This window comes from Marmota marmota, unplaced genomic scaffold (assembly GCF_001458135.2).
Source record: "Marmota marmota marmota unplaced genomic scaffold, marMar, whole genome shotgun sequence".
NCBI lineage: Eukaryota > Metazoa > Chordata > Mammalia > Rodentia > Sciuridae > Marmota > Marmota marmota.
Genome location: NW_025999853.1, coordinates 28,392,638 through 28,420,593, shown reverse-complemented (window position 1 = coordinate 28,420,593; position 27,956 = coordinate 28,392,638). Strand labels below are relative to the sequence as shown.

Below are 27,956 nucleotides of genomic sequence, written 5' to 3'. Positions count from 1 at the left end.
TATATATCTCCCAGATCATCTTCCACTGAGCTTGTCCTATTGTCATAAGCTCATAGTAGTTGTTTCTATTAACTAAATTATTTTTCATATGTGTATGAAAAGGACTTTATACCTTAAGACTTGTAACCTACCCATACAACTCAAGGTGAATGTCTACTTAAAGTGTTATAGATTAAATACAAGTCAGTGTAAAATTCAAATCTGGTATGCTTAAATTTGCTTTGTAATGAACTTTTCAGGAATGTCGATTGCTATATTGAGTGATACTATGTTGGGGTTAGCAAACTATAATTTGTATATGCTTAGATTATACGTCTGCACCTTGTGTTTTAAAGGTTATAAATTATTTAAAATTTCTAAAGACTAAAATATTCTTAGAAAACTGGGAAAGATTGTGTTGGTACTTTTATATGTTTTATAGGTATATTTCATAAATATTAATTTTCAGGCATCTGTTTTGCTTAAGAAAGAGTACATCTGTGCTTAAAGATCAAAATACATAGTTATAAATAAAGAACTGATAAAACTTGGTCCTCCATGTTAATGTACTTAACCAGGTCAGGGAGAAGTCAGCATAAGCTATTGTCAAAGTCCTGTCGTGAGAGGTTGGGAAACTATAGTAATTGACATTCAGAAATTAACAGAATAATTTACACATACATACATCTTCTAAGTAGTATCTGCTAACTAGTCACTAAAATGGGCATACGTTTAATTCTCTAACAAGTCTTACTTATGTAATTCTACAGACCATCATTTCAACTGTGATGAAATTATTTTGTTAGTAAGAATTATTTATGAATAAAAATGTAATTTACTGAATACCTTGGCAGTTAACGTTGATCGCTTCATCACAGTTCAGTCATGTTTAGAAAATTTAAGCAAGCTGTGTGATTACTCCAGGAAGCATGGAATGATGTGTTCAAATTAGTACCATCTGTGGATAGAAAAGTTTGAGGTTTTTAGTCATTCTTAAGGAATGGAAATCTGATTCTCCATGCTAAAATGAGTGTAATCCTTTTTGTATCTGTAATTCAATAGGGCAGTTGCCTTGAAATAGTTCAGTTCAACACACAGTTTATCAAAAGAGAAGATACTAGATATAAATGAGGGCTATTCCTGGTCACTTGTATTTGTGAAATTGACTTGTTGGAAAAAATTATCTTTGGGTTTTAATATATCTTTGGCCTCATATTATATTTAATTCTGGCTCATATTTTTAAATACACTTGATATAAAAAATGTGGACTTGGATTTTGTGCCACATTGTGTTAGCTTTTTGTAGCTGTGATCAAAATACCTGGCAAGAGCAACTTAGAGAAGGAATTTTTGTTTTGGCTCACAGTTCCAGAGGTTCCATTCATGAGTGGCCTCCTCATCATGGCTGAATGGCCAATGGAGGAAAGCTACTCCACCCAGAACAGCAGGGAGGCAGAGAGAGGAAAGAAGGAACTAAGAGAATAAGATGCAGCACAATCCCTCATTGACCCACCTCCTCCATTCACACCTTATTTGTCTACAGTTACACCCAGTTAGTCCATTCAAATTATTAATCCAGCCAATGAATTAATCCATTGATTAGGTTATAGCTCTCATTGTGTAACCATTTCACTTCTGAACATCCCTGCATTAACACTGGAGCTTTTGAGGGACACCTTATATCCAAACCACAACATACATGAAAATCAAAGCATTGTTTTAGTGAACCATAATTTATTCATGCAGTCAATAAACACATACTGAGTGCCTGTAAATTCCAATGTCCCATCACTGTGCCTGTGACATAGTAGGCAACTGAAATGCTGTCATGCTTCCCATAGCCAGGTTAAAAATAACACTTGGCTGAACCTTGTTTATTTGCCAAGTTAAAGTACTCTTGTATTTAGACCTTTTCTTCTCTGAAACACTTTTGTTTTGGAGACTGCTAGAGTCTGAAACACTAGTCATTTGCCAACAATTTTATTTTGCATCAAAATTTTTCATTAATGTCTTCTTTTCTCATATATGAAAACTGAAGGGAAAAAAGTTGGTCAGAGAGCTATGGACATGTAGTGATCCCTCTTGAATAGATCAGACTGCTTCCCTCCCACTTCAGTGGCTTAGCAAACTCTAGGAAAGGGAAGTCAAAACACGAAAGGGTCATCAGCAGTAGATCCCAAAAGAAAGGGGAGTGTCCAGACCATATTCCCTGGTCCCTATGGGGAAAATTTTAATGAAAACAAAAAGTCAGTATAAAACTTTCCAAGTATTTTTGCAGCATTTAGGATAGATCCAAAACTTTTAAATTCAGTAGGCTTAACATGATGTTGATTCCTATCTATATGTCCCATGTCCCATTTTCTGTCTTTCCATTTATCTCCTTATGGATCCAGGAGCCTTCTTTAAATGCTTTCAACTTGTCATGTCTTCCTCTGGGTGGCCCTCTGCTTGGTGTTGGTGATGGAACCCAAGAGTGCTTTACATCCCCTACATCCTGGGACCTTTTTATTTTTTATTTTGAGACATGTCTCTCTAAGTTGCCCAAACTTATGATTCTTCTTTCTCAGCCTCCTGCATACATACCTATAATCCCAGGTGTACCTCAGTGTCCCGTGTAGTTGTGATTACAGGCATGTGCCACTGCATCTGGCTTACTCTGGGTCTTAACACATCTGATACTTTTCATTTGAGAAGCTACTTTGTATTTTTTAGGTGTCCTATTAAATTTCTCCTCATCAGTCAAGCTTTCCTGGCCATCAATCTAAATTAAATCCCATTATACCTCTATTCACTTGCTCATATTAAAAAAAAAAATTAAATGACTATTTTGTTCCAAGCATTAGCCTAGATTCTGGGAGATACAATCCAATTTGTAAATTGACATTTTATGTCCATGTAACTTATGAGAAGTATACATATTTCAGTTATTATTCAATATTTTTATTGATATGGATTCAGAAGCAAAATGTTTCTAGATCTTGTATACAGAATGTTCAAGTGGAGAGATAAATATAGATGAGACCTCTTTAGGTTGGGTTTTCAGTGCAGCATGAAGATTTATAGGTAAGTAGGTATCAGTTCAAAATAATGTAGGCTAAACAAACTAATAGAGTTATTTAAAAATAAATTTTAAAATAAAAGCTCCTTGAGATTTTGAATTTCACTTTGTTCTATATACTTACACAGAAGCTACATAAGTAGTAAGGGGTCAGTTTGTATTGAGTTTGTGTTGCTGTGTAATAAATTATGACAAATTTGATAGTTTAAAATAGCACCCTTTAGCTCATAATGCTATGGATCAGAAGCACACACATGCTGTGCCTGGGTTCTTTGTCTCACAACCTGAAATGAAGTTGTAAGTCAACAACATTTTTATATGGAATTCAGAATCTTCTTCCAAGATCATAGGGTTATGACAGAATTTAGTTCCTTGTTACTCTAGGACTGAGATACCTATTTCTTGACTGGCTCTTGGCCAAGGGTTGCTGTCAACTCTTTGACATGCATTATTTAGTATGAGCCTCCTCCTTCAAAGACAGCAATGGAGAAGTTTTCAAACATTGAATTCATCTCTTGTTTTAAATCTGTCCCTTTTCTGTAATCAGCCAAAGAAAATGCTCTGATTTAAAGGAGTCATGTTGTAAGGTCAGATCTACTGGATATATTTTATTTTAATAAATAATTTGGATTCTTAATTCCAACAGCAAAATTCCTTCCTATCTGTACCTGGACCAGTGTTTGGTTGAAGAACTAACTAGAAAAACTTTGTGTTCAGTGGCTGGGCATCTGAAGATTTCCCAAAATAGTTTGACCTAGATGGTCTTCACGCTTCCTTCAAACGCCGAGAGTCTGTTATTTGCTCATTTGTCTGTCTTTATGGAGTTAACCACCAATATAGATATGAATTTTTCACTTTCCTATTGTACAATTCTTGATAAAATATATTTCTGAACATTTCATTCTGACATCTTTGATTACTTTCCATTGCCTCATAAGCTCTCTATAAGCCCCTCTGACACAGTGAGTCCCCAAGCTGTTGTGTAGCTTTTTAGCTAGTTATTGTCAAGAAGAAGTCACATCCCCAGCCCTATTTTGTATTTTATTTAGAGATAGGGTCTCACTGAGTTGCTTAGGACCTTGCTAAATTGCTGAGGCTGGCTTTAAACTCCCGATCCTCCTGCCTCAGCCTCCTGAGCCACTGGGACCTGCTGAAAGTTCAAACTTTTAAATGACATCTAGACTTCTCTCTATGGAACTCCAGACTCAGTATCCATGTTCTGTTCAACAGCTCCTTTTGGCTATCTGAGAGGCATTTTGAAGTTACCATACTCAAATGCTTAATCTATTTCTCCCAGGGCTTAGCCCTTCTACAGTCATCCCCCGTTGGTTATTAGTGACTTCATCTTTCTATTTGCTCACTGCAAAGTCTATAAATCTTTCTTTTGTTCCTCTCATTGTCTTATACCTCATGTCACATGTCAGTAAATCCTGTCAGCTCTCCTTCTCGATACATTCAGGAACTGTATTTTTTATTTCTGCGGCCACCATCTTAGTCCTGGCCACCATGATCTCTTGCATTCATGTTGCAATACCAATTAACTAGTCTCCTTGTTCCACCTTGTCTCCTTTCAGTCTATTCCCAATTCTATAGGTCGAGTAATTCCGTGAAACATGGTGGAGCCTATCACTCTTATGCTTAAATGAAAATCATAATAATGTCCTCTTATAATGTACATGGTGCAGCCTTCGGTATCTCTTCTCAGATGTCAGCTCCTGCTAGTCATTCAGGACTCCTTGTTATTCTTCAAATACACCAGCCACACTTCCACTTTACAGCCTTTTGTCATAGTTTCCCCTGCTGTGAATTTTCCTCCCTGACATTTCCACATAGCTGCACCCCTCACTTTCATTAGGAACCTAATGTCTTGTAATTAATGAGGCCCTTTCTGACCACTATTAAAATGTCATTAACCCTGAAACTTTCTACCCTTCTTCCCTTACTTACTTTTTTCCACATCAATGATCATCTTTCTAATGTACTATATATAATACCTAATTATAGGTTTTTATTACATTTAGCCTCCCTAATGTAAATTTCACAAGAGTAGGGATTTTTGTCTATTTTATTCATTGTATATTTTATACCTACAGTAGTGCTTGCACTACTTAGATGCTCTTTAGACATTTATTGTAGTTTGAACTACTATGATATATTTAGGAATTAATGAGTTTCTAAATTTTTATTAATTTTCTTTTTAAAGTGTGAATGTTAACATAGTTCTCATGAATTATGTAATAGTCATGCAAGTCATTATTATGTTTCTTCATCTCAGTGTTTTTGGCAAAGACATGCATGTGTAAGAGCAACATGGCTGAGAAAAGTTTTATTATCTCTTAGTTCATTCATCCTTCATATTTCTAACCATAATATGCTTATATTACTATTCCAATAAACCATGTCTTACAAACAGGACATGAGCTTTTTTTTTTTTGTATCTTGAATCCCTAACACAAGTCTCAGAATCTGACATGGTTTGAATTAGCAAACCAAGGATGGTATGACTCTTAAGTAGGACCATGTGGATATAGATTATATACTGATACTTTAATCTGCCTATTAATATCAATGTGTCACACGATGTTCTAGAAAAAGTTTTGTCAATCCTGAGTAAACATGGGATAAAATAAAATTAAACTAATTATATAAGTTAACTCATTCAGTAATCCTGTTTACTTAAAATAATTTTATAATCCACATTATCAGTAAAATGTGCTTATATGTATTTAGACATTTAACTATGAAAATACCTTTCTTGGGAAAAAAATACAATAATAAAATTCAGATCATACCAAGGAAATTCTTCAGAGGGTATGAGCATGCAATTTTCTTTTGTAGCAGTAAAATTTTTTTTCTTATATCTGAAACCAAAGTATGTTTACATAAGCCACATGTGAGTGTATTTGGGAGCAAAATTAGGAATTTTTCAAAAATCACAATAATTTTGTCCCCTGTAGGGTTCTGCTCATTAAGTATGTGGATATTAATCTAAGTGTGGTAATAATCTAATAGATCTCCACTAGGTGCATCATAATAGAAAAATTTCAAATTTTATTTCTTCCTTCTGATTATAAGATATTTGATAATCCAAATTGTTTTTATTTTTTCCCTTTAATTTTTAGTTCCCAGTGCTCCCACAAACATTGCTTTTTCTGATGTTCAGTCAACTAGTGCAACACTGACATGGATAAGACCTGATTCTATCCTTGGTTACTTCCAAAATTACAAGATAACCACTCAACTCCGTGCTCAAGAATGCAGAGAATGGCAATCTGAAGAATGTGTTGAGTATCAAAAAGTTCAGTACCTTTATGAAGCTGACTTAACTGAAGAGACAGTGTATGGATTAAAGAAATTTAGATGGTATAGATTCCAAGTGTCTGCTAGCACCAATGCTGGCTATGGCAATGCTTCCAACTGGATTTCCACACAAACCCTGCCTGGCCGTAAGTATTGTCTTAATATATATATCTCAACATATGTATATGTTGATTTCTGTTATACTTTATATCTACATATTAATACTTTCTACTAAATAAATTGTGCATAAAATTACTAAACAAAAAAATAACATTTAATTTAAACTTAATTGAAATCCAATGGATAATTCAATTTCAATGACTTTTAGGCTTTTTTTAAACTCCTGAGGTTTGTTAAGGTCCCAAAGTCTGGTATTTCAACCAAGCCCTGTGGGAACACCCTTGGGGTGTACCATTAGGCTACACTGCTACATTGATGCCAGGTAGTACCCTTGATTAGTGCCTATATTTTCCCCTGATATCTGGAGGCTCTGCTGCTTTTATGCTGACTTTTTAAATCCTTTAGTGACTTCTGGCTTACACACACACACACACACACACACACACACACGAGTGTAGTAATCCTAATGGATCTGTAAGCACTTTTTCAGTTTGTGTTTTTTTCTAAACAGAATTCTGAGTCAAAGAAATGCCAAGCATCTGGCTCCCAGCTTGAAACAGGGAGAAGAAAAAAAAGAAATACAAAGAAATGTAAATTATCTCTCAAAACTATTATGCTATCTACACATCTTTCAGGACTTTACCATTCAGAAAAAAAAAAATCTGTTTAAATGTTTTTTCCATGATAAAAGCTCTAGGTATACATAAGGATTGCTCTTGCAACTTAAGTTTTATATTTTAAAAATCAACTGGTGACCCTATTTGCTTAGACATTATTGACCATAATTAAATAAATAAATGTCTATTACTTATTCTGAACCCTGTCTGCATAGAACATAGATTTTCATGCAGTGCAAAGCAATTGCATGTCAAGTCCCAGAAACTAGAGTTTTGTGTCATGTTCTCTGTGTTCTCTGAAAAGTCATTTCTACCCCAGTTCCAGCTCAAGAGCAAATTTCAGGTGGGTCAGGACACCCATCCCAATACCACCTCATGTAAATTCTCCAAATACAGAGTTTATGCTGCCATCCTCCTTTCTTGACCAAGGCTCTTACTCAGTGATTCCTTGAAAATCCAAATCACATTTTCTTAAGATTTTTGGTACCTATTAGTAGAGTTTATAAACACACACACACACACACACACACACACAGAGACACATTGGATTTTCTGTGGCAAATGGGTACTGTGTTAGGCTCTTACAGATATTGAAATAAGCTTTCGTCTTGAGGCTTTACCTAGACCCCTAATTGTGTCTCTTGTTACAGTTCCCCATATTGTGTAGCATCATGTTTGTGATAACATCTAATAAATGTTTGCTAATATAATCTAACATTTGGGGTAGTAGCCTTCAACACATTGTTCAAACAACTTTTTTTTAGCACTTAAAAACTATTGGTTTCTGTAAGATTTGCTCTTCTGGATTTTCTCCTGCTTCCTGAAGCCTTTCCCCAGGCTCTTTTGCTGACCTCTCCTCATAGCCTTTTTTTTTTTTTTAACTCTAAGTATGTCTTTTCTCTTCTTTACCAGCACACAATCCCTAGGAGATTTTACCCCAAGTGTCCTCTGTCTTATGACTTTCAATTCTACTTATATACTGATTATTCTCAAATCTCTATTTCTAGTCCTGAATGTTCTCCCTGAACTCCACATTAGGATTTTTATTTCATCAACTGATATTATTGGGTGTGTGTCTCAGGTAAACCTCTCAAAATTAATATGATCTAAACAACAAAGCTTCTCATCTCCAGTTATTTTTTTTATCTTAGTAAAGTATACTGTTACTCAATCATTGGCAGAAAATGAAAATCCAAGCACTGCACCTTTCCTCCTCAGTTCTACCAGTGGCTCCCTTCAACCACACCCTTGAAGCCCTTCCCTGAATTTGCGTTAGTCTAGCCCTTAATCACTATTGCTATAATTTGCACTAAACCTGACTGGCCTCCTGGGTGGTCAGGATGATCCTTCAAAACCTAAAAAAGATGATGCTACTTTCATGCTTAAGACCACCCAATGAATTCCCACGGCTCTGGGAATAAAGTTCAAATTTCTGAACATGATTAACAAAGCCTTATGTGACCTGGCTCTTCCCTAACACAATTAACCTTGTTTGTGACCATTTCCTCCCTTACCATTGCATTCCACTCATGTTGGACTTTTTTTTTTTTTTTGCTGCTTAAGCACATTCAACTTCTAGAACTTGGGACTTTGCGTTCCCTGTTTCTTTTGATGAAATGTTCTTCCACTTCTTACTTTATATGAGCAGGAGATCTCTATATAGATTTCTACTTAAATGATCCCTGCTCACAATAAATTTCTCTGACCAACTCCATCTAAAATTGCCACATAATAATTGTCTATTACAACATCTATTATGATAAACTCTTAGAAATACCTGTTATTTTTAAATTTTAATTTATTTGTTTGTTTTTAGAGACTGCCTTAATCTTTGCTATTTTCTTATTGCCTAGAATCATCCCTAGAGATACTCTGTAGATAATTCCTGAGTGAGTTAAACTTGATTGAATAAGCTGTAGTGGAGAAAGGAGAAGGAATTGTTTTGTAGTGGTGATGGTGAAGATGGCAGTACCATAACATAAAGAAATAATTTTAAAAAAATCAAATTCAAGTTGGAGACTAGTGAATAAGAATAGTTATTTTGAACCTCCTAACTTGGTAAGAAATAACTACTTTAATCTAATGGAAAACAAAGAAATAAGTGCTTAAAAATTTAAAGATGGTTAAAGTTAGTTGCTTCAATTGACAGAAGTAGTTAGAAATCACAAGATCTGATACAAAAGTGGGACATTTGACTGAATAAACTTTTAAGCCCCAGGAACTGTAAGTTCCTTCAAAGAGTCTGACAGAAACCATAATGAATGAAGTTGACTCACATGTGCTAATTCGAAGTGATGGAAACCATGGCAGAATAACAGAGAATGTACTCTCTGAAGTGGCAGCCACCACTTACCTCTGGCTGATGTTGTCTTATAGATAGCCCATGCTACTAGGTCTTCTGATGTTTGCAGGGAAACAAGAAAATACTCAATTTCTTAATTTTTAAAAAATATTTAATTTTTAAAAATTCAAAAAATTTAGTTGTTCAACCCGAATATATCAGATCTGGCTTGTGAATAGCTCAGCTGTAACTTTTGGTTAAAATATACCTGTACCTATGTGTCTTCTGTCATGAAGGGTTTTTCATCTTAGTCCTGATGAGCACTCACATGGAGATGACCTGCTTGTACCTACTGCATTGTGCCAAGAAGTATATTTTTTAAATGTACCATCTCTTATAAGCATAGTTAATTGATGCTATTATGGAAGACATTTAATTGGCATAAAACAACATATAACATGATCAGTTCAGAAGCTGGAAAATAAAACTGGAAGTGGAATTATTAAATAATCCTGCATTCTCAAACCTTTCTACTTGAGTGTCATTCTTCCACCATTTTAATATTTATGATCATATTTTATTTCCCAGTGGGAAATAAAAGTCAGTTTGGGATTAGTCAATAAGAATAGGTATTTTGAGCTTGTTGGTGTTGAAAAGGAATAAGTGTTTCAATATAAGTAACTAGAAAACATAAATAAGTGCTTATAGATTAAAGCATTTCTAAAGCTTAGAGTTTTAGTTGCTCATAAAGTTGACTTTGTACCACTCTTATTAAGAAAGGTGAGCATATAATAGACATATGATTTTCTTGGCAGTCTCAAAAATTTATAGCTTCTCAAATGATTGGTCATATGTGGGTGAGGATAATAAGTTACTTACTGTTTAAATTATGACAATGAGTTGGTTGTCTTTTAGTATAAGGAATGGAGGAATGTTTTGCTTTCAATTGTAGAGGGGACATTGTTATAATAATAAATATATTAGAATTCTGAATTTCGTATGGTAAAGGAAATTTTTTATGATACGAAGACAAGGAGAGAGAATCTAAGATTGCATTTGACATGAAAGACAAAGAGACATCACATATATTATTATAATATAATATGTATACTGAAATAACATATAGTATAATAAGAAAAGGAATGAGTTATTCAGTTATTCAGTCAATAAGAATCTTGAAGAGTAGTCATTTTTTTTTCTTCAGAGTCAAAGTAAGTGTAATATTTATATATTGATTCCACATTCCAAATATTAAAATATGACATTGTCCAAACAAAAAGCAATCTGGATGAACAAAATCAATGTTTTGTATTGTCTGTCATTGATTCAAAAATGGTATGTAATTTCATGATATGACTTAAGATAAAATAATAATAGCCATTTCTCTAGATTAGAAAAAAAGATAACAGTTTAAAATTATTGTTTCCAATCAGTGTGCATTTTGTTCTAATGGTGTCAAATTTTGCCCAAGCACTTATTAATACAACATCTTATCAAAACCTGGAGTTTCTTGATGAAGAGTTAGTGTTTGATAACTATTTGGAAATTAAATTGGTCAAAATTTAAAATTGTTCAAATAAAATACAGCCCATTATGAATTATAAATATTATAAAAGACTCTAAAATGGCTCATAGCATAAGAAAATTTGTTGTTATGAACTCTCTCTGAGATCATAAAGCAGTGCAACAGAATAGAAGATCCAGGAAGCAAAGTCAGAATGCAAGCTGAGAATTAAATTGGCTTACTCTGAATCTGAATCTACAATAGTAAAACAGAGTGAAGGAAGAAACAATATTTAGTCAACTCAAGCTAACATTTCTCTCTCCTATATTCTCTGATCTAGATAATTAAAGTCTAATTGTTTTTTTCTCCTTAAATCATCTGTGAATACCCATAACTCTATTTCATGCTGTGTTTATAGATAAAAAGCACAAAAATTATAAAAGGCAGAAATACTTAACTTGAAACAGTGAAGTCTTACAGACTATTTTACTCATCTCTTATTTTTCTGATTATATACTCAAAAGCAATTTGAGATCTGTGTTTGGTGTGGAATGGAAAATGGAAAGCTGTTAAGTATCTGCGTGGTGCACAATAGATACATAACAATGCTGAGGAAATGTACAGCTTTAAAGGAGTGTGGGTGTGAAATTAGTATGGAATGAGATGGGTCTCTTTTGTAATGTGCATCTCCTATAGACCACCAGGACTGGAAGACAGCAAGAAAGGAAGATTCCTGGGGTAACACTTAGGTTGTGAAAACCGCAGGATACCATACTCATGAGGAATTTTAACTACCCAAACATCTGTTAGGTTAAAAAAAAGAAATTCAACAAAACATGCCTCATCAAAGGAGTTTCTAAGTACTGTAACTTTATAATTTAAAAAGAAGAAAATAAACAAAGAGCAGAGTACACCTTAACATTATTGAAATTAAAAAATTGTTAATGCATTAGTATACACTCAATTATTTTTCTTGGTTTATTCTAAACTGTATAATACACTTAAAATGTGATCAACACTCTGGTTACACAGAAATTATCTTTTCTATAAAGATGCAATTGCATATTAATGAGCAATGTTAACCATAAATAAATAAGAAAATATAACCAAAGACATATAGAAGCCTATTTGGTGGCAGTACATTTTTAGGATGCGCTCTATCCTGCTGTCACTAGAGAAAATAAATATAATTTATCCTAGACATGATGATTATACTTCTGTGAAAGGAGATGCTATTGAAATTCTTCTAAATTAGGTGCCTGAAATTCCCAAATGTATAATTCAAAACAACGTCTCTCTCCTCTAGACCTGTATATGGAAGTTATTGGTATGGCCATGAGGGTTTCCACAGACATCTCAGACTTCATATTACCACTGCCCCACCCCACTGCCAGTGTGGTCTTCCTACTGTTTTCCTGCCTTGATGTATTGCACCACTGTTCATCTAGTATTCAAGTTAGCAATCTAAGAATCATTATTAATTCTTTTTAGCTGCTTTTATCTCTCAAAAGTCAATAACTGAATTCTATTAAATTTCTGTTCTAAATATCTCTTGTATTTATTTATTTATCTTTGCTAAGTGTCTCTAAAACCAGACTCTTAACATTCATCTCCTAGATTATTGCAAAGATATCAAAATGTTCTTTCTGCCTCTATTTTCTACCCTTCATCTGCACACAGCTTTTGAATAGTTACTTGACCATGTCATTCCTCTGTTGAAAAATCTTTGATGGGTTGCCATTTGCCTGCATGTAAAAATCAGTCTTTTAGTAAGTGATACGTGGTTACTTGTGCTTTGGTTTATATCCCCATACATGCACTGCTTCTCCTTTATGCTGCATAATCTCAGCATTTCTTTCTTACCATCTTTCCCATCCTCCTCTTTTGAAGACCAACTACCTTTTCTTTCTATTTCATTTTAGTATCTCCTTTGAAAAGCCTTCAAGAAATCCCTCTTTCCACTCCCACCTCCTAAAGCTTGTTTCTAAAGCACTGAATATATTACATCATAATTATTGATGTCTCTTTCTTTTGTGGGTCTCTGAATTCCTTAAAAACAAGAGTGACCAGGTAGCCATATCTTATATGTTTCTGCCTTTCATGTGTACTTGTTACCTAAATCATTATGGTATGGAAGGAAGGTATTTGATGTCAATGCAGAAGCATTTGGCTGTCAAAATTCTCCATATTTCAAAGCAGTTTATACTAATTTTATTTTTTGTCTTAATCTGTCTTTCAAATACTTGTGTGGTTAATGTCAAAATTAAAATTCTCCTGATCAGTTATTGTCTCTGTTGGATATATTTAGCTTATTTTATTTCAATAAAATAGTACATTTATATTGTTAATCATTTTATGAGTTTCTCTTTTATTAACATAAGAAATTTCTTTTTTATTCATTTTTACTTACTCTTTCTACATATACATGACAGTAGAATGTATGCTGACATATCATACAAACATGGAGTAGAACTTCCCATTCTTGTGGTTGTATGTGCTGTGGAGTTTCACTGATCATGTATTCATATAAAAACATAGGAAAAGTATGTCTGATTCATTCTACTGTCTTTCCTATACCCATCCTGGAAGTTCTTTCACGTAGGAAAGAATTTTGTATACAATTAATTTAAAAGGCTTTCAAACAATGAAGAAAATTAATAAATGCTTATTTCAGAATGTATTGCAGCATTCAAAATACCCATATCATTCTCAAAATAATGAACTGGTAATAAATTTATGTAGTAAGCCAGGATCATACTAGGTTGTTGGCTCATAAAGAAAACGAGGAAGCATAATGTTAAAATTGGGGATGCTAAATATGACTACAAAGTAAAGATAGTGGGTGAAATAGTAATTTAAAGAGGTAAATAGTAAGCACATAAAATCAAAGTATTTAATAGATTGCTCAACTTAATAGTGACAAAAGAGCTTTTGTCAGATTACTAAACGATTTTTCTAGAATTTAAATAGTTAAAATTATTTATTGTTGAAATTGCACTTAACATAGCAAGTAAAATGTGTTTTCAGAAAAATCATTTTTAAAAAATCAAAGGAAATTACTCCTATGTTTTTATAAATCATCTATATATTTTTAAAGACTGGTTTTCATTTTTAAAAAGTGGGGGAAAGGGTGTTGTGCAATCTTGTACCCTTTCAGCTTCATTTAATCCTTTTAAAATTCAAATGAACTTTCTTCCTTTCTCATCTCAGACTTCAAATCTTACCTTGAATTGCATTTCCTTTTACTTTTTTGAGAGTCTTCTCTCTTTTGGTCCTAAAAGAAGTGTGAAGTAGGATTAACATTGTGAGTTTGGGTTTTTAAGCTAAGTTCAGATTCTAGATCAACAAGTATTCAACTCTGTTACCTCTGCTTTTTCTAAGGAGGTAAAGAGAACTCTCATTTAATTATAGCAAATTCTATGGAAGATCCTATTGGTTAAGTATAAATCTATTGATTTGGGTATTTTTTGGTCAGGCTCACTGGGAACCCCAGGCTGTGGAGTTCATGTGCTGGTTGAGTTCAAGTACTTTACACATTGATACTTTCATTAAGTACTTTACACTTTGATGCTTTCATGAACCTAGTTCATTTCTAGCATAAAGTCTGCACTCCTAGATCTTGACTAGGACTTGTGCAAAGCCTTAGGATAGTGTGGGAGGTGGCTAAGTGTGATTACAAAGAGAAGAAATTCAAAGAGAACAGATTCAGGTGAATTCATGCATAAAGGAGGCAACAGTTAGCATATGAAATTGAAACTATTTTTAAAAGCATCCATCTACATATTTAATATCAGAAAAGTGCTTGCCAGATTATTAAGCAAATGTTTTAGAATATAATAAAAATATCTTTGAAATCCCATTTGTGTAAGCAAATTTTTTTAAGACAAAAAACAGCAATTAAAGGAAATTATAAGGATTCTCTGCAATATTATTATCTTTGACTATTGGGTCCAAGAAATAGCTGAGGCTATTATACAAGCTCCTAGTATAAAATGCAACCATCTCCAATCCCACACAAAGGGGCTAAAACTTTCTTTAAAACATAAAACCTCAAACTTAACTTTTGAGGTTTTCTGAATTTTTCTTTTTCTTTATTAATACCCTTGATATTTATTTTACCCAGATTATGCCTATGTACAAATGAATGGGAGGACAAAATAGCAATGTTCAGTTTATCCATTGTGCCTAATGGTCTTACCTCAGTTATTCCAGGTTGTTCCCATGTAGAGCTTAAAGGTAGTATGGAATTAGTGGCATTTTCTTATGTTTTTATGGAATGTGAAGACATGGTATTCTAGAAACTTTGGGGATCAGAGGAGGTTATGGTAAAAAGAACCTTATTTCCTGGTTCTCCCGAATTAAAGTAAAATGACACATCAGAGTAGACCAAACTGTAGAACTTGGTGCACAAATGTCCATTTCTGCACTATTGACCACTAGCTTCCAAATTTCCTCCACAGCTCCTTTTCTAGCCTTCATAGATGTAGTAATTTAATCCCACTTTCCACCTTTGTTACTAAGAGTTATAAGCATTACTCCCTAATCTGAAAACCAATGTCTATACTTTTTCAAATAGTATGTTAATATTGGAGAGCACTGGTTCTCAAATTTGACTGTAGGCACACCTGGAGGGCATGTTATTTGATTGTGCCTCAAACCCAGGGTATTATTCAGTAAGTCTGGGCTTTGCCTTCAGAATTTGTTTCTATGACTTGCCCAGTATAACTGATGCTGCTTGGTCTGGAGACCATATTTGGAGAATCACCATTGTATACAGTGTTTTGGAAACATGATGCTATTTTAGGAAAAGATGTATTACCTGATCCTAAATAAATAGTACTAAAATTAGAATATTTTCATTCTTACCTCATATTCCTAGCAATGGAAATGAGGGGTTTTGTTTATATTTTGTTTTCAGCTTAAGCCAGTCTAAAATTAGATAGGTAACTCATTTAATCATCAAATAAGGTGATTATACTGTAGAACCTAGTACTATGAACATTCATGAATCATGCTCAGTACTCATTAAATAGTTTAATCCAATATTCTTGGGTTCATAGTCCTTGTTGTTCATGGTACTACCTTGTTGGGAAATATAACTATAAAACAAAATCGAAGTCTTGTAAAATGACTTGCCTTGAAATATTTCATACAGCAAGAGTGGTATGCCATATGGGCCAGTGAATTCCTGGGCTCTAGGGAAATGGCCAACACTAGGAAAGGACAACCAATTATCACAGTGCTGCTTAATGGTGGAAATGTGGTAAATCTAACTGCTGAGCTTCTGCAGGACCCTGGATGCCCTGAATGGTTTAAAACACAAGGAATCCACACAGCCAATTAGATGTCCTCTGGTCTTTAGAGACATCTAAAACTCAAAGCAAATTCTTCCAGGTGTGCTGAATCAAAGTAAACTCACAGTACCAGCATAGTTAAATTTCTATAGCTGAGAAACAACAGGATCCTTCATGTAGTGATGATAGTCATTAGAAATCTAGGAGTCCCGTTTATCAGATCCTGAAATTAAAATACTCTATTGATAAGCTTTTTACATAAATTTTAAACTGGACTTAAAATTCAAGTATATGTACAGAAAATTTAAATCAACACACACAGAGCTCAAGATTTTTTGTGAACTGCTATCAAATCTTGTATTTATTTTATGCTTATTAGGAAATTCACCATAGAACAGTGCACTAAAACCATACAGAATTTTCTATAGTGTTTTCTGCAACTAAATTAGACATACAGAGATTTGCAGAATGCAAAGTTGCTAAAAAGTCTTTGTGTTTATTGTGAAAGTGTAGTATTAGATATATTAAAGCTCATTGGTTCTTAGTCAAAGTGGCACAGACTTGGGGACATTCAAACTTTTATATGGTCTAGGCATAATGATGGTCTATCCAGACTCACCTTTCAGCTAACACACTTAGCATCGAGACACAGATGGATGGGAAAGATGACCCTGACCCACATAAGACCCACATTCCTGTGCAAGGATAGAAGCATGATAATCAGGAAATGATGGTTGTTAGTTACAGAAAATGCATTATTGTGAAAACCAGGGGGAAAGTGCTTATGAGAGGAAGTGATTGGATTATGGGGAATGAGAGAATAAGGATAGATCATTCCTACTGAGTAAATTGCTGTGATTTATAAGAGAGAGGGTATAGTGATATCTTGGCCCATTACTGACTAGATTCATTTCACAAACAATCCTAAATCAGAGTGTGACATTTTATGGGGAGACAAACAAAGTCTCTTAAAGATGCTTGTAAGTTACTATGCTTTTAAACTGGAATGTTTTCAGCTCCCCATTCCTTTACCATCATTAGCTTTCTTTACTTTGGCAGTTGGCATTCATAATTGTAATTTTGTATTTCCCTTTTATGAGACTCTAGTAATAGATTACTATATACTGTGCTAAAAAAGAAATACAATTCTGGGCATATTTTGCATGGGAATTTTGATAAATTCCATAAGAAAGTTACCTAAAAGGGTTGAAATATTTCTGTACTTGTAAGTACATCATATTATTTGTATAATACTAAAATAATTAGGTGGTAATTTATAATAAATGAGGACTTTAAAAAAATGTTTCTCTTAAATTACCTCTCAATTAATAAGATAACTCTTTTCATCACTTCCAATAGATAAAATATATATATATATTGTATTATATGCATACAATATATTTACATATATTCTCTTATGTGTATTTACTTTTAGTTTTTAGTTTTCTGTAGGAGTTCCAATACTTCAAAAACACAGGTTAATAGAATACAGGGAACAGTTGTGTAACAAAACAGGAAATTTCATTAAAAGTTTACTGAAAATACAAATGTGGCTTAGAATGATTAAAAGTTCAAGAAATGACATTTAGGTTCAACTCAGTGATGAGCTAAATACCTTGGTTTTCTGAAATGACTGATTCATGCATGGAACGTAAAATATTTATTAGTATGGGTGGTTAGATGTGTCAGGAATGATCTTTGAATGTCACTTTTTTCTCAGCTCTGCTTGGGGTGGCAGACACTCCCTGATGAGGGCTTTGATTGCTGGTATCAAAGGAATGATTGCAGGGTTGACATTTTACTGTGAAAGACAAGAAATTGAAACAAGATTTTCTGAGCTGGGTACAGACATATTTGCAAGTCAGTGTTTGTCTTGGGAAATGGCTTTGGATCTTTTCTCAGTTAAGACTCAAAAAGAGCCACACTCTGGAGCAAAGAAGATGTGAAAAAATTCCCCTGACAATATTTCCAAACATAAACTACCATCAATATCATTAGAAAAATGTCATCAACTTTCTTGGTCAAAAAAAAAAATTCTCAGCAAGTTATTCATGATCCCTGGGCAACAACACTGAGATGATACTCTGATTGCCTGCTACAATGAGTTGGTTTAAAGTGTAAGCCCCAGTAGTGCTTTGTGTATTATATAGAGGTATATGAATCAACTTGATTCTGGCGATAATTGTCCCTCCTTTGGTCCAATTAATGTTAGCCCATCTTTCTTGTATGGGGTAAGATATCAAAAACCACAACCTATCATGGCCTCTTCTAGTTCATGATGATGATCTATGGCATTGTCTTTTGCTCCATAATATTTATTCCTTTTTAGAAAAATATTTTAATTTTTTAATTTGTTCTAATTAGATATACATGGCAACAGAATGCATTTTATTTCATTGTACACAAATGGAACATAGCTTTTCATTCTCTGGTTATACACAAAGTAGAGTCGAACCATTTCTGCAATCATACCTATACCTAGGGTAATGATGGCCTTCTCATTCTACCATCTTTCCTACCCCCCAAGCCCCTACCCCTCTCCTCCCTCCAATATTTATTCTTTGTTTTTGGTGGGGTACTGGGGATTGAACTCAGGGGCACTCGACCACTGAGCTACATCCCCAGCCCTATTTTGTATTTTATTTAGAGACAGGGTCTCACTGAGTTGCTTAAAGCCTCACTTTTGCTGAGGCTGACTTTGAACTCGCAATCCTCCTCCCTCAGTCTCTTAAGCCGCTGGCATTACAGGTGTGTGCCACTGCACCCAGCATAAATATTTATTCTTACAAAAGCTTTAGCAGTAACCTTAAAGGCTCTGTACAATCTGTCCCTAATTTCCTGTCTCTCTCATTTATTACTATAGTTACATTTGTGTACTAGTCACTAAAATATGTCAATACTATTGTTAAAATATATTTTATAACATTATCTTCCTGGAAAATATATTGTAAATATTAGTCATTTCACTTATGAAGGTGGTGGTCACACTATTAACCTCTATCTTAGCCTAATTTGTGTTGCCACAACAAAATATCAGAGAATGAGTAATTAACAAGGAATAAAAATCTATTTTCTCATAGCTCTGGAGGCTGGAAGGTCCAAGATCAAGGTGCCAACAGGTCTGATTGTCTGGTGAGGATTCCTCACATGATGGGAAGCTGAAGGGCAAGCTACCTGCATGTTTTGTGAAGTCTATTTTTATAATGGCCTTAGTCCATTCATGAGGGGAGGGGGAGAAGCCTACATGACCTCATCCCCTCTTAAAACCCCACCTCTCAATACCATCACATAGGCCATTAGGTTCCAACACCCAAATTTTGGAGGGGACACTTCAGAACATAGCAACATCTTAAATACCTATGAAGTAAAACCTGACTCTCTACAAAACATGTGGTTCACTTGAAACCAGATGTACCTGCCATATTTAGACTCTACCAATTTTTTAAAAATTATCTGAAATTTTTATAAAAAGAACTGTTTTCCATCCTAGTCCTATCTTTCTAGTTCTAGACTCACCTTTCCATTTGCCAGGTAAGGATCTAAGTCTTTTTGAGTTTCTCAGATTCAGTAAGTGCAAATTCAAATTTATCATCTTCCGTATCTCCCAAAAGCAATATACGTTCCTAAATGTGCTGTTGTAAACTATATCATGACATTATTCCAGCATTAATCCATGACTTAACTTTTACTACTTCCTCTGTCTTACTTTGTACCCACATCTGGTCTGCCCCTGGGTTCTTCTATTGTTAAATTGTCTAAGTGGCAATAGGTTTCATCTCTTCTTATCTACATCTACTGTCACTTTTCTACTTTACAATCTCTTATCTCATTTGGCTTTTTGGAAATAGCCCACCTAGAGACAAGGTGCTGAAACAGTGTGCATTTTCTTTTTTCTCACAGCTGCTGTTTTCTTCCTAAGTCATTAGAAAAATACTTCCTTTCTGAAGAACATTAGTGCCATCCTGTTATAAAGAATGAACTCCAAACCCTGCTCTCTCTGTGACATCTCTATTCCCTGAATTTAGGAATTCCATTTTTTTTTGTACTATGGATTTCTTTGGAAGTCTAGTAAAGGTTTTGGACTCCTTCCCAGAGTATTTTTGAATGTGGAAAATAATAAATGGAAACTGACCAAGAAGAGCAGTTCTATAGTAACACAATTCTGTCTGCACACACTGCTGTTTGTGTCTTTGTGGCTTTGTTATGATCCCCTGGTATAGGAGTGTCCCTAAGCCTGCCCTTCTGATTATGGAAATCTATCTCATCTTCCAAAGCCTACAATTCCCATCTTCTCTGTGAAATTTTACCTTGCCTCCCCGCTTTGTCTATAGTCAAGGACTTTCCCTTTTCCCTCTCATAGAAAATTATTTGTATTTCCAGATAGTCCTTATCTTAACTAGGTCCTTTATTATATTTTTGGATAGTAATGTTCCCAACACTGAACTAGCAACTCTCACATATTTCGTCTTCACAATTCTCTTTTAAATGCTATGAAATATGCAGTTGATGGAGAGATGAGGTCTGGACATTTTATTCTTTTGTCAAGATTGTACAGCTTGTTGTTCTTCCTAGGTTATAAATTATTTGAGGGAAGGGATATTTTATCTTTCTTTTATATCTTATCAGATTCTATGTAATAGAGTTTGTTCAGTAAAGTTTTCTCATGTGAATTTAAAACTAGGAAGCAGGAAATTCTTGCCTCCCAATATTCAACAGCATTAGAATTGACTAGGGTCCCTGGGAGGACAGAGATGGGCACAACACTGTTCTAAGGTTAATGTCCTTGTCAGATTAACTGTGACTAAGTCTTTTTCAATGTACTCTTAACCCTTCTGATTTCTAATGGTTTTGCAATTTGAAATTTACACATAAGGGTATTCAACAGTATTAATTCTTAAGATACTACCCCTTGTTTTTGACTAAAAAAACCCAACAAATTAAAAATTATGACAAATTAAAGAATTAGTTTAAATCATGGTGAATTCAAGATCTATTCAAAGTTTACTATTTTTAATAGTAGATCAGAACAATGGAATAACCTATTTCCTATTCTATCCCTTCAGTGAAAACAGTTAAGCAAACCCAATTTACTCTTGTACACTTGTGAGACAATATATTTTAACCATAATTCCCTTACATTTGTTTCTATTTTCAACTGTGTTCCTTTGCCTCTTTTTGGTGTCAAATATTTTTCTCAAAGGGTTTTCTTAAAATGGCATTGCTAGATTACCTATTTCTAAAATAAACATTTCAAAATGTTTATTTTAGAAATGGTATAGTTTCTTTCAAAAATATGATTTTAAGTTTAAATCACATATTTTTTATTTTAATTAACCAATTTCTGAATGGAAGTTTTAAGTATAAATAATTAGTTCATTTAATTTGCTTATACCTTTAGCATGCTGTGAACTGTAAATTAATGTAAAATGAATTCATTATGAGTATCCATTTTTCATGATCTTTTCTATTGTTGTACTGTAGCAAGTGCTAACTAATGTGGCAGAATAATTGATTTTCTATTGTCATAGCTCCAGATGGTCCTCCTGAAAATGTGCATGTTGTAGCGACATCACCTTTCAGCATCAACATCAGTTGGAGTGAACCTGCTGTCATCACTGGACCAACATTCTACCTGATTGACATCAAATCAGTAATACATGTCTTACCTTCTTTCTTAAAAGGCAGTATGGATCATGATTAAGGATGCAAGTTTTGGAAACAGACTACTTGGTTTGGAGTCCCAGATCTGTTAGACCTTAGGCAGTTTACTTAATCTCTCTGTGTTTCAGTGTTTGTATATGTAAAATAAAAAATAATAGTAGTCTGTAGAGAGTCCATGAGGACTAAATCACTTAATAATGCATAAAAATCTTAGAGCATTTCCTGACACAAAGTAAGTGCTCACTAAGTATCAGGTTTTAGTAAAACAATTATTATTATATTAATTCTCAGGGGATAGATGATATATAAAAACCAGGGGTTTAATTGATAATAATGCATTGGTTTGGGCTGTGTCTGTGACTCAATGGTAGAGCACTTGCATGACACATGTGAGGCACTGGGTTTGATCCTCAGCATCACATAAAAATAAATGAATAAATGAAGGTATTGTGTCCATCTGTAACAAATAATGCATTGGCTTAAAATACAGTAGAAATAGGCTCATAAAAGAGAATGAGAAAAGAAAAGGCATTAGGGGAAACATCTTCCAGATAACATAAAATCAGAACTAAATCTTGAAAAATAATTAAGGTAGTTCCTGAAAAGCAAAAGAAAACAGAGTAATTCTCATTTAAGAAAAAGTGAGCGGTGCTGCTATCTCAGGTCACAGCATTCAGAAAGAAGAGTTTAAGAAGCTAGATTGGGAGAATAACTACATAACATATTACAGAGTTTGGGGTTTATTTTAAGAGTAGTGGGGTGAGCTGGGCTTGGTGGCTCATGTCTGTAATCCCAGGAGCTCTGGAAGCTGAGGCAGGAGGATCACGAGTTCAAAGCCAGCCTCAGCAAAGCAAGGCTCTAAGAAACTCAGTGATCCCCTGTCTCTAAATAAAATATAAAATAGGGCTGGGGATGTGGCTCAGTGGGGATGTGGCCCCTGAGTTCAATCCCTGGTACACCCTCACCCCATAAAAAAGAGTGGTGGGGTGGCAGTTTGTGGGGAATTAAAGCAGTGATGTTGATTTCTGTTGTATAGGATGAATAGGTTTGTAGTAGATGGTTTGAGACCAGTGTTAGGGTGCAAATTTAGACAAAGAGACAGAAGTCAAGAAAACATAGGAACAAAGAAATGTAGCAAGGGAAAAGAATGAAAAATAATTTAAATTTATAAAATTTGGTGAAAAAAAATCAGCCATCTAATTGAGTGAGAGGACAAATCAGGAATGATTTTAGGATATTTGACTTGCAAAATTATAAGAAGGAATAGATTCATAAAGGAAAAAAATGAGTTCAGTAGGAGACACTCTGAAATTGAGGTGTCTCAGAGTCTTCCAGTCAACATACCCATTACAAAGTATTGCATATGGCTGTGGAACACAGGAGGGAAATTCTGGATTAGCAGATTTTGGAAGTGTTGATATTTAGAAGATGATTAATTTTATAGGAGTAGATGATATTAACTATGGAACATGTCAACTATGATGAGTACCTGAGGATAGCGTTCTGAAGAGTAGAACTATTTCCTTCCTTAATTCAACATCATTTATAAATGCAACTAATGTCAGCACCATGCCAGGTGCTGGCTATGTAGAAGTGAACAAATATGATATGGTCACTGTCATTTCAGAGTTTATCTGAAGCTCATTTAAGAAAGATGTAACCATCAACATTTTAAAATCTTTGACTCTCAGACCAAGGAAAAACACTTAACAGTGCATTTAGGATTTATGCTTTAGCCTGGCTTCTGAAAAATGTGAGTCACAAGAGCATAAAAACCTTCCTTTCAAAGACTTTCAAACAAAATTTGTTTTCAAATTGACACTAAAGACATTTGGGCATAGATATCATTCTGGATGATTCTACTAAAAATGAATGCATCTTGAGGTCTTTTATTCATTGTTCCCTTTACTCTTTCATTTAACAAATAGTTATTGAATAGCTTTTATTCACTAGAACAAGGATGAAAAAGTAAAGTTCTGCTTTCAAGGAGCTCATACTCAAAAGGGAGATGTAGGAATTTAAATGGCTAATTATAGAGTCTGAGATATGAAGGTTTGGGGGAAGACAAGTTAGCAAACTAAAGTTTCTGTTATGGAGGAAAACAGGTATAGAGACTTCAAAGAGCACGTTAAATTTACTCTGAGACTTGATGGCTGAATAAGGTTACACCAGATGGGAAAGGGTGGAGGTGAGGTAGGACAAGAAGAAAAAAAATAAGAGCTTGGCAGGAAAGAAGATCCAGGGTCTAATTACTGACATTGTATTGTTATAGCTCAAAAATTATAAGAGTGATTTCATATTAATAATAGATGATCAACTGTGGAATGAGCAAACAAGCTTGGAATTGATAGAAGGAAAATGAGGGGTAAAATGATTTGAGGTGTCCGTCCTGGGTAAGTGGGAGAGTAATTGTTAACAACCAAGGTGAAGTAGGTTTAATGAAAATATAATGAACTTTTGTACATGTTGAGTTTGAGGACCAGAATTCTTTTCAGATTTTATTAAATATTTTAAAGGTAGGATACAGCACAATGCATGTTGTGCCATGTTTTCGCTATTTGATATTTGTTATCTATTGTTTCAATGAAGAGCATTGGAATCATTTAATTTATAAATAGTGTAATTTATAAGATCAAGCCCACCGACTTGTCACAGTGAAGAGAGTTCTGGACTTTTAAAAAACCAATCTCATCTCCGCTACTGGGAAGCTATGGAATTTTGAGGAAATCATCTCAGGTCTACAAATGCAGAATTTAAATAGTTGTAGTAGTTAGGCAAGCAACATCAAACCATGAAAATGAAACCAAATGAAATGGAAATGGAAACCCAGGCCCCATTACAGGGGTCAACTGTTACTTACTTATCTCTAGGTTATTTATCTACTATTTATTTATTTATTTACTTTTGGTACCAGGGATTGAATCCAGAGGCACATCCCAGACTGTTTTTTTTTTGTTGTTGTTTGTTTGTTTATTTACAGACAGGGTCTCACTCAGTTGCTTAGGGCCTCAGTTAACTTGCTAAGGCTGGCTTTGAGCTTGTGATCTTCTGCCTCAGCCTCCGGAGCTACTGGAATTACAAGCGTGTGCCACCACACCCAACAAGATAACTTGTACCCATTATGAATATAAACCTAGACTTAAAAAAGGCCATATTTTATGTGATGTTTAAATAACGGCAATTAATTAAATACACACTTTTTACCAGTGGGTTCATATGTCTGATCAATAGACTTCCTATTCTGATTAGTTTTTCTGCCTCTTTAGAGAAGTGGGACATTGGTCTCCACTGCTTTGTCTTGAGCTGGGAATGGTCTTTTCAACTGTTTGCAATACTGGTATTACTCATTAGCCTTTAGCTCGGCTTTCATGGTAACATCTTCAAGTTAAAAAAGGTCTTAAAAAAGACTAATTACAGAAACATACTGAACAACAACAAAAGCTTTAAAATTACAAGTGAGGAACAAGTCAAAAATGAACTTAATAGTGCTAGTCATATATTAAACCAGATTTTAAGTATTTATTTCAAGTACTTTAGAGTAGTAAATCAACAAGGGTTTTGAATTTTCTCATGGATCTTAGGAAAAGCACTTCTATGTAGTGTTAAAAATTTCGGCTATTTTCAATGTCTAGAGCCAATGGGCCAGAACTTCCATTGCAGGCAAACCACATTTGAACAAGTCACACGGCTACATTTAATAGACCTACAGGTACTCATTTATGCGCATTAAATAATTATGCCATTTGCAATTGAGTCTTTATCCACTGTCATGCATTGTGCTAGATCAAGAGTTTTTCAAACTATGGTCATTATCAGAATGCAATAAATGGAGTTAAATAAAAGGGGTGGAAAATATCAAAGTCCATTTCAGAAATAAGTTACATTCCAAAAATTGTGTTTCAGGTCATAGAGCGTGAACATATGCGTATACACACACACACACACACACACACGCATATTTTATATATGTATACCTCTGTATTTTCTTTTTGTGGGTAATGTAATTTTTTAAGATCAAAATCTCTGTACCAATTACTTCAGATCTCTTCTTTCTAAATCTCAATATAATTCTGTAATTATTTTACCACCCCAATTTCACATACATAGAAGGTAAGATACATAGAGCCTTAGTGGTTTGTCAAGTGGCCAATTAGCATTTGAACCCTTGATAACACAGTCCAAAACCTATATACTTCTTTTTTAACAAAGCATTAGAGTAGAAAGTAATTTCATTGACTGAAAAAAATGATTTTTTTTGCTTGTGCATTTGGTTGATTATTTTCTTTTCCTTTCAATTACTAAAATATTTACTAATTAATGAACTGTTATAATAACACTTTAGATTTTTCCAGGGCTATCTGATTGTTAAATAAGTAAATATGTAAATAAATAAGTTAATCTATAAATGTCAGATGAATGTACATGTAGCTTTTTATTATCATGTTCTGGTAAAACAAAATACTCCAGTATTGCTTCTTGTTAACTGTGTTTTTTCCTCATAGGTAGATCGTGATGAATTCAATATTTCCTTTGTCAAGTCAAATGAAGAAAACAAAACCATGGAAATTAAAGACTTAAAAATATTTACCAGATATTCTGTGGTGATCACTGCATTTACTGGAAATGTAAGTGCTGCATATGTAGAAGGGAAGTCAAGCCCTGAAGTCATTGTGACTACTTTAGAATCAGGTAGGAGTGTCCTTCCTCATTGGTTGAGTAAGCTGTCTGTCTTACAGTTCCTCACTCTACATTAAACAGAATATAAGTTATGAGAAGTTTTTGAAGAATGTAAATAAAAATAATAATAATTCATTGCTACTGTGATCATCAAAATTAAAGCTATTTATTTTTGAGGCAAAGTGAAAATGTAGAATATTCAATCCTTATAAATATGGAACATAAAGGTACCCAATTGTACTTTTCTATGCTTATGAAATCTGCTAAGTGTTTCAGAAATTGAGTTACCTTGCGTAAGAGAGGATTTTTCTAAGCTTCTATAGCCAATAATGAATGATATATCTAAAACTATATTTTAATTATTTCTACCCTATGATAGGAATGAAAATTAAAGCAATGATCTGGAATTCAATATTAGGATCCAGATCACATTTATCATAGATGTTTTCTTCACTTCATCAGGTGATATAATTTATTATGTAACTATCCAAGAAATGTCAGAATCTATACAGAGTTTCTCAAGGTCCTATGAACAGGGTCTGAATGAATAAGATTATAGCAAGTAGGAATTTAATGTGGAAAGTCAGCCTCCCAGATCTTGCTTGCCCCATCCTCCTTCAGAATCCTGATGTTCTTTGCCACCAGATATGTCACTGGAAAAAGCAGATGAAGGGATGTATTGTTAGAGTTTATTTGTTGCTATCTGTAAGGTAAATATAAGTGGTAAAAATATTTTTAGAAAGTCTTTTAATTATGTTCTCTATTCATTTTGCCTATAAAGTTATGAATCTAAGTTACAAGATAAATTTTATCTTTAGCACCCTAAAATTACATTTGTTTGTATTTTCCTGCCAAATATGACAGGTATCTAGTTTCTATTGTGATTTTTGCATTTCTCCTTCATCTTCTTCTCTGTGAGGAAAGAACTGATGAACGTATTCACATTTATAACACAAAGCACTCATTCTCAAATCCTAATGTTCTATGTTTCTCATAGATATAATGATTTAACATATTTTTTACTAACTCTCTAAGAAAATAATCTTATTTTTGTTGGTTCACTTTAGTTATACATAACATTATGATGTATTTTGATATAAAATCATGGGATATAATTTGTTCTAATTCAGTCCCCAGTACTTCCTTTTCTCCTTCCTCCTGTTCCCCATCCTCTGTTCAATTGATCTTTCTGCTATTCATTCATAGTTTTTTTTTCATTAGTGTTTTGTGGATATTACAGCATTAATGGGGGCAATGACCAGTGTCTCATTGGGGGATTCCTCTTCCTGCTCAGGAGAATGTAAGCCATGCTAAAACTTTAAGTCTCAAATAATTAATGAATAACAAAACACAATTATTCAGAAATATATTTACAAAATCGAAGCCCCTGACAGATCTAGTTCACATGGGCTCTGGAACTAGAAAAAGAAAAGATGGTTCCAGTGGTTTATTTAAGGGGTACATC

General features: G+C 34.0%; 1 protein-coding gene across 1 annotated transcript in view; it reads left to right on the top strand.

Annotated features, from left to right (window-relative positions):
• Ptprq (protein tyrosine phosphatase receptor type Q) overlaps window positions 1-27,956 on the top strand; it is a 206,246-nt gene that overhangs the window by 115,574 nt on the left and 62,716 nt on the right. Inside the window, exons 26-28 of the mRNA XM_048808230.1 lie at window positions 6,160-6,483; window positions 21,682-21,803; window positions 26,317-26,503. Of these exons, the coding sequence (XP_048664187.1) occupies window positions 6,160-6,483; window positions 21,682-21,803; window positions 26,317-26,503 (633 nt within the window). The remainder of the gene's footprint in view (window positions 1-6,159; window positions 6,484-21,681; window positions 21,804-26,316; window positions 26,504-27,956) is intronic.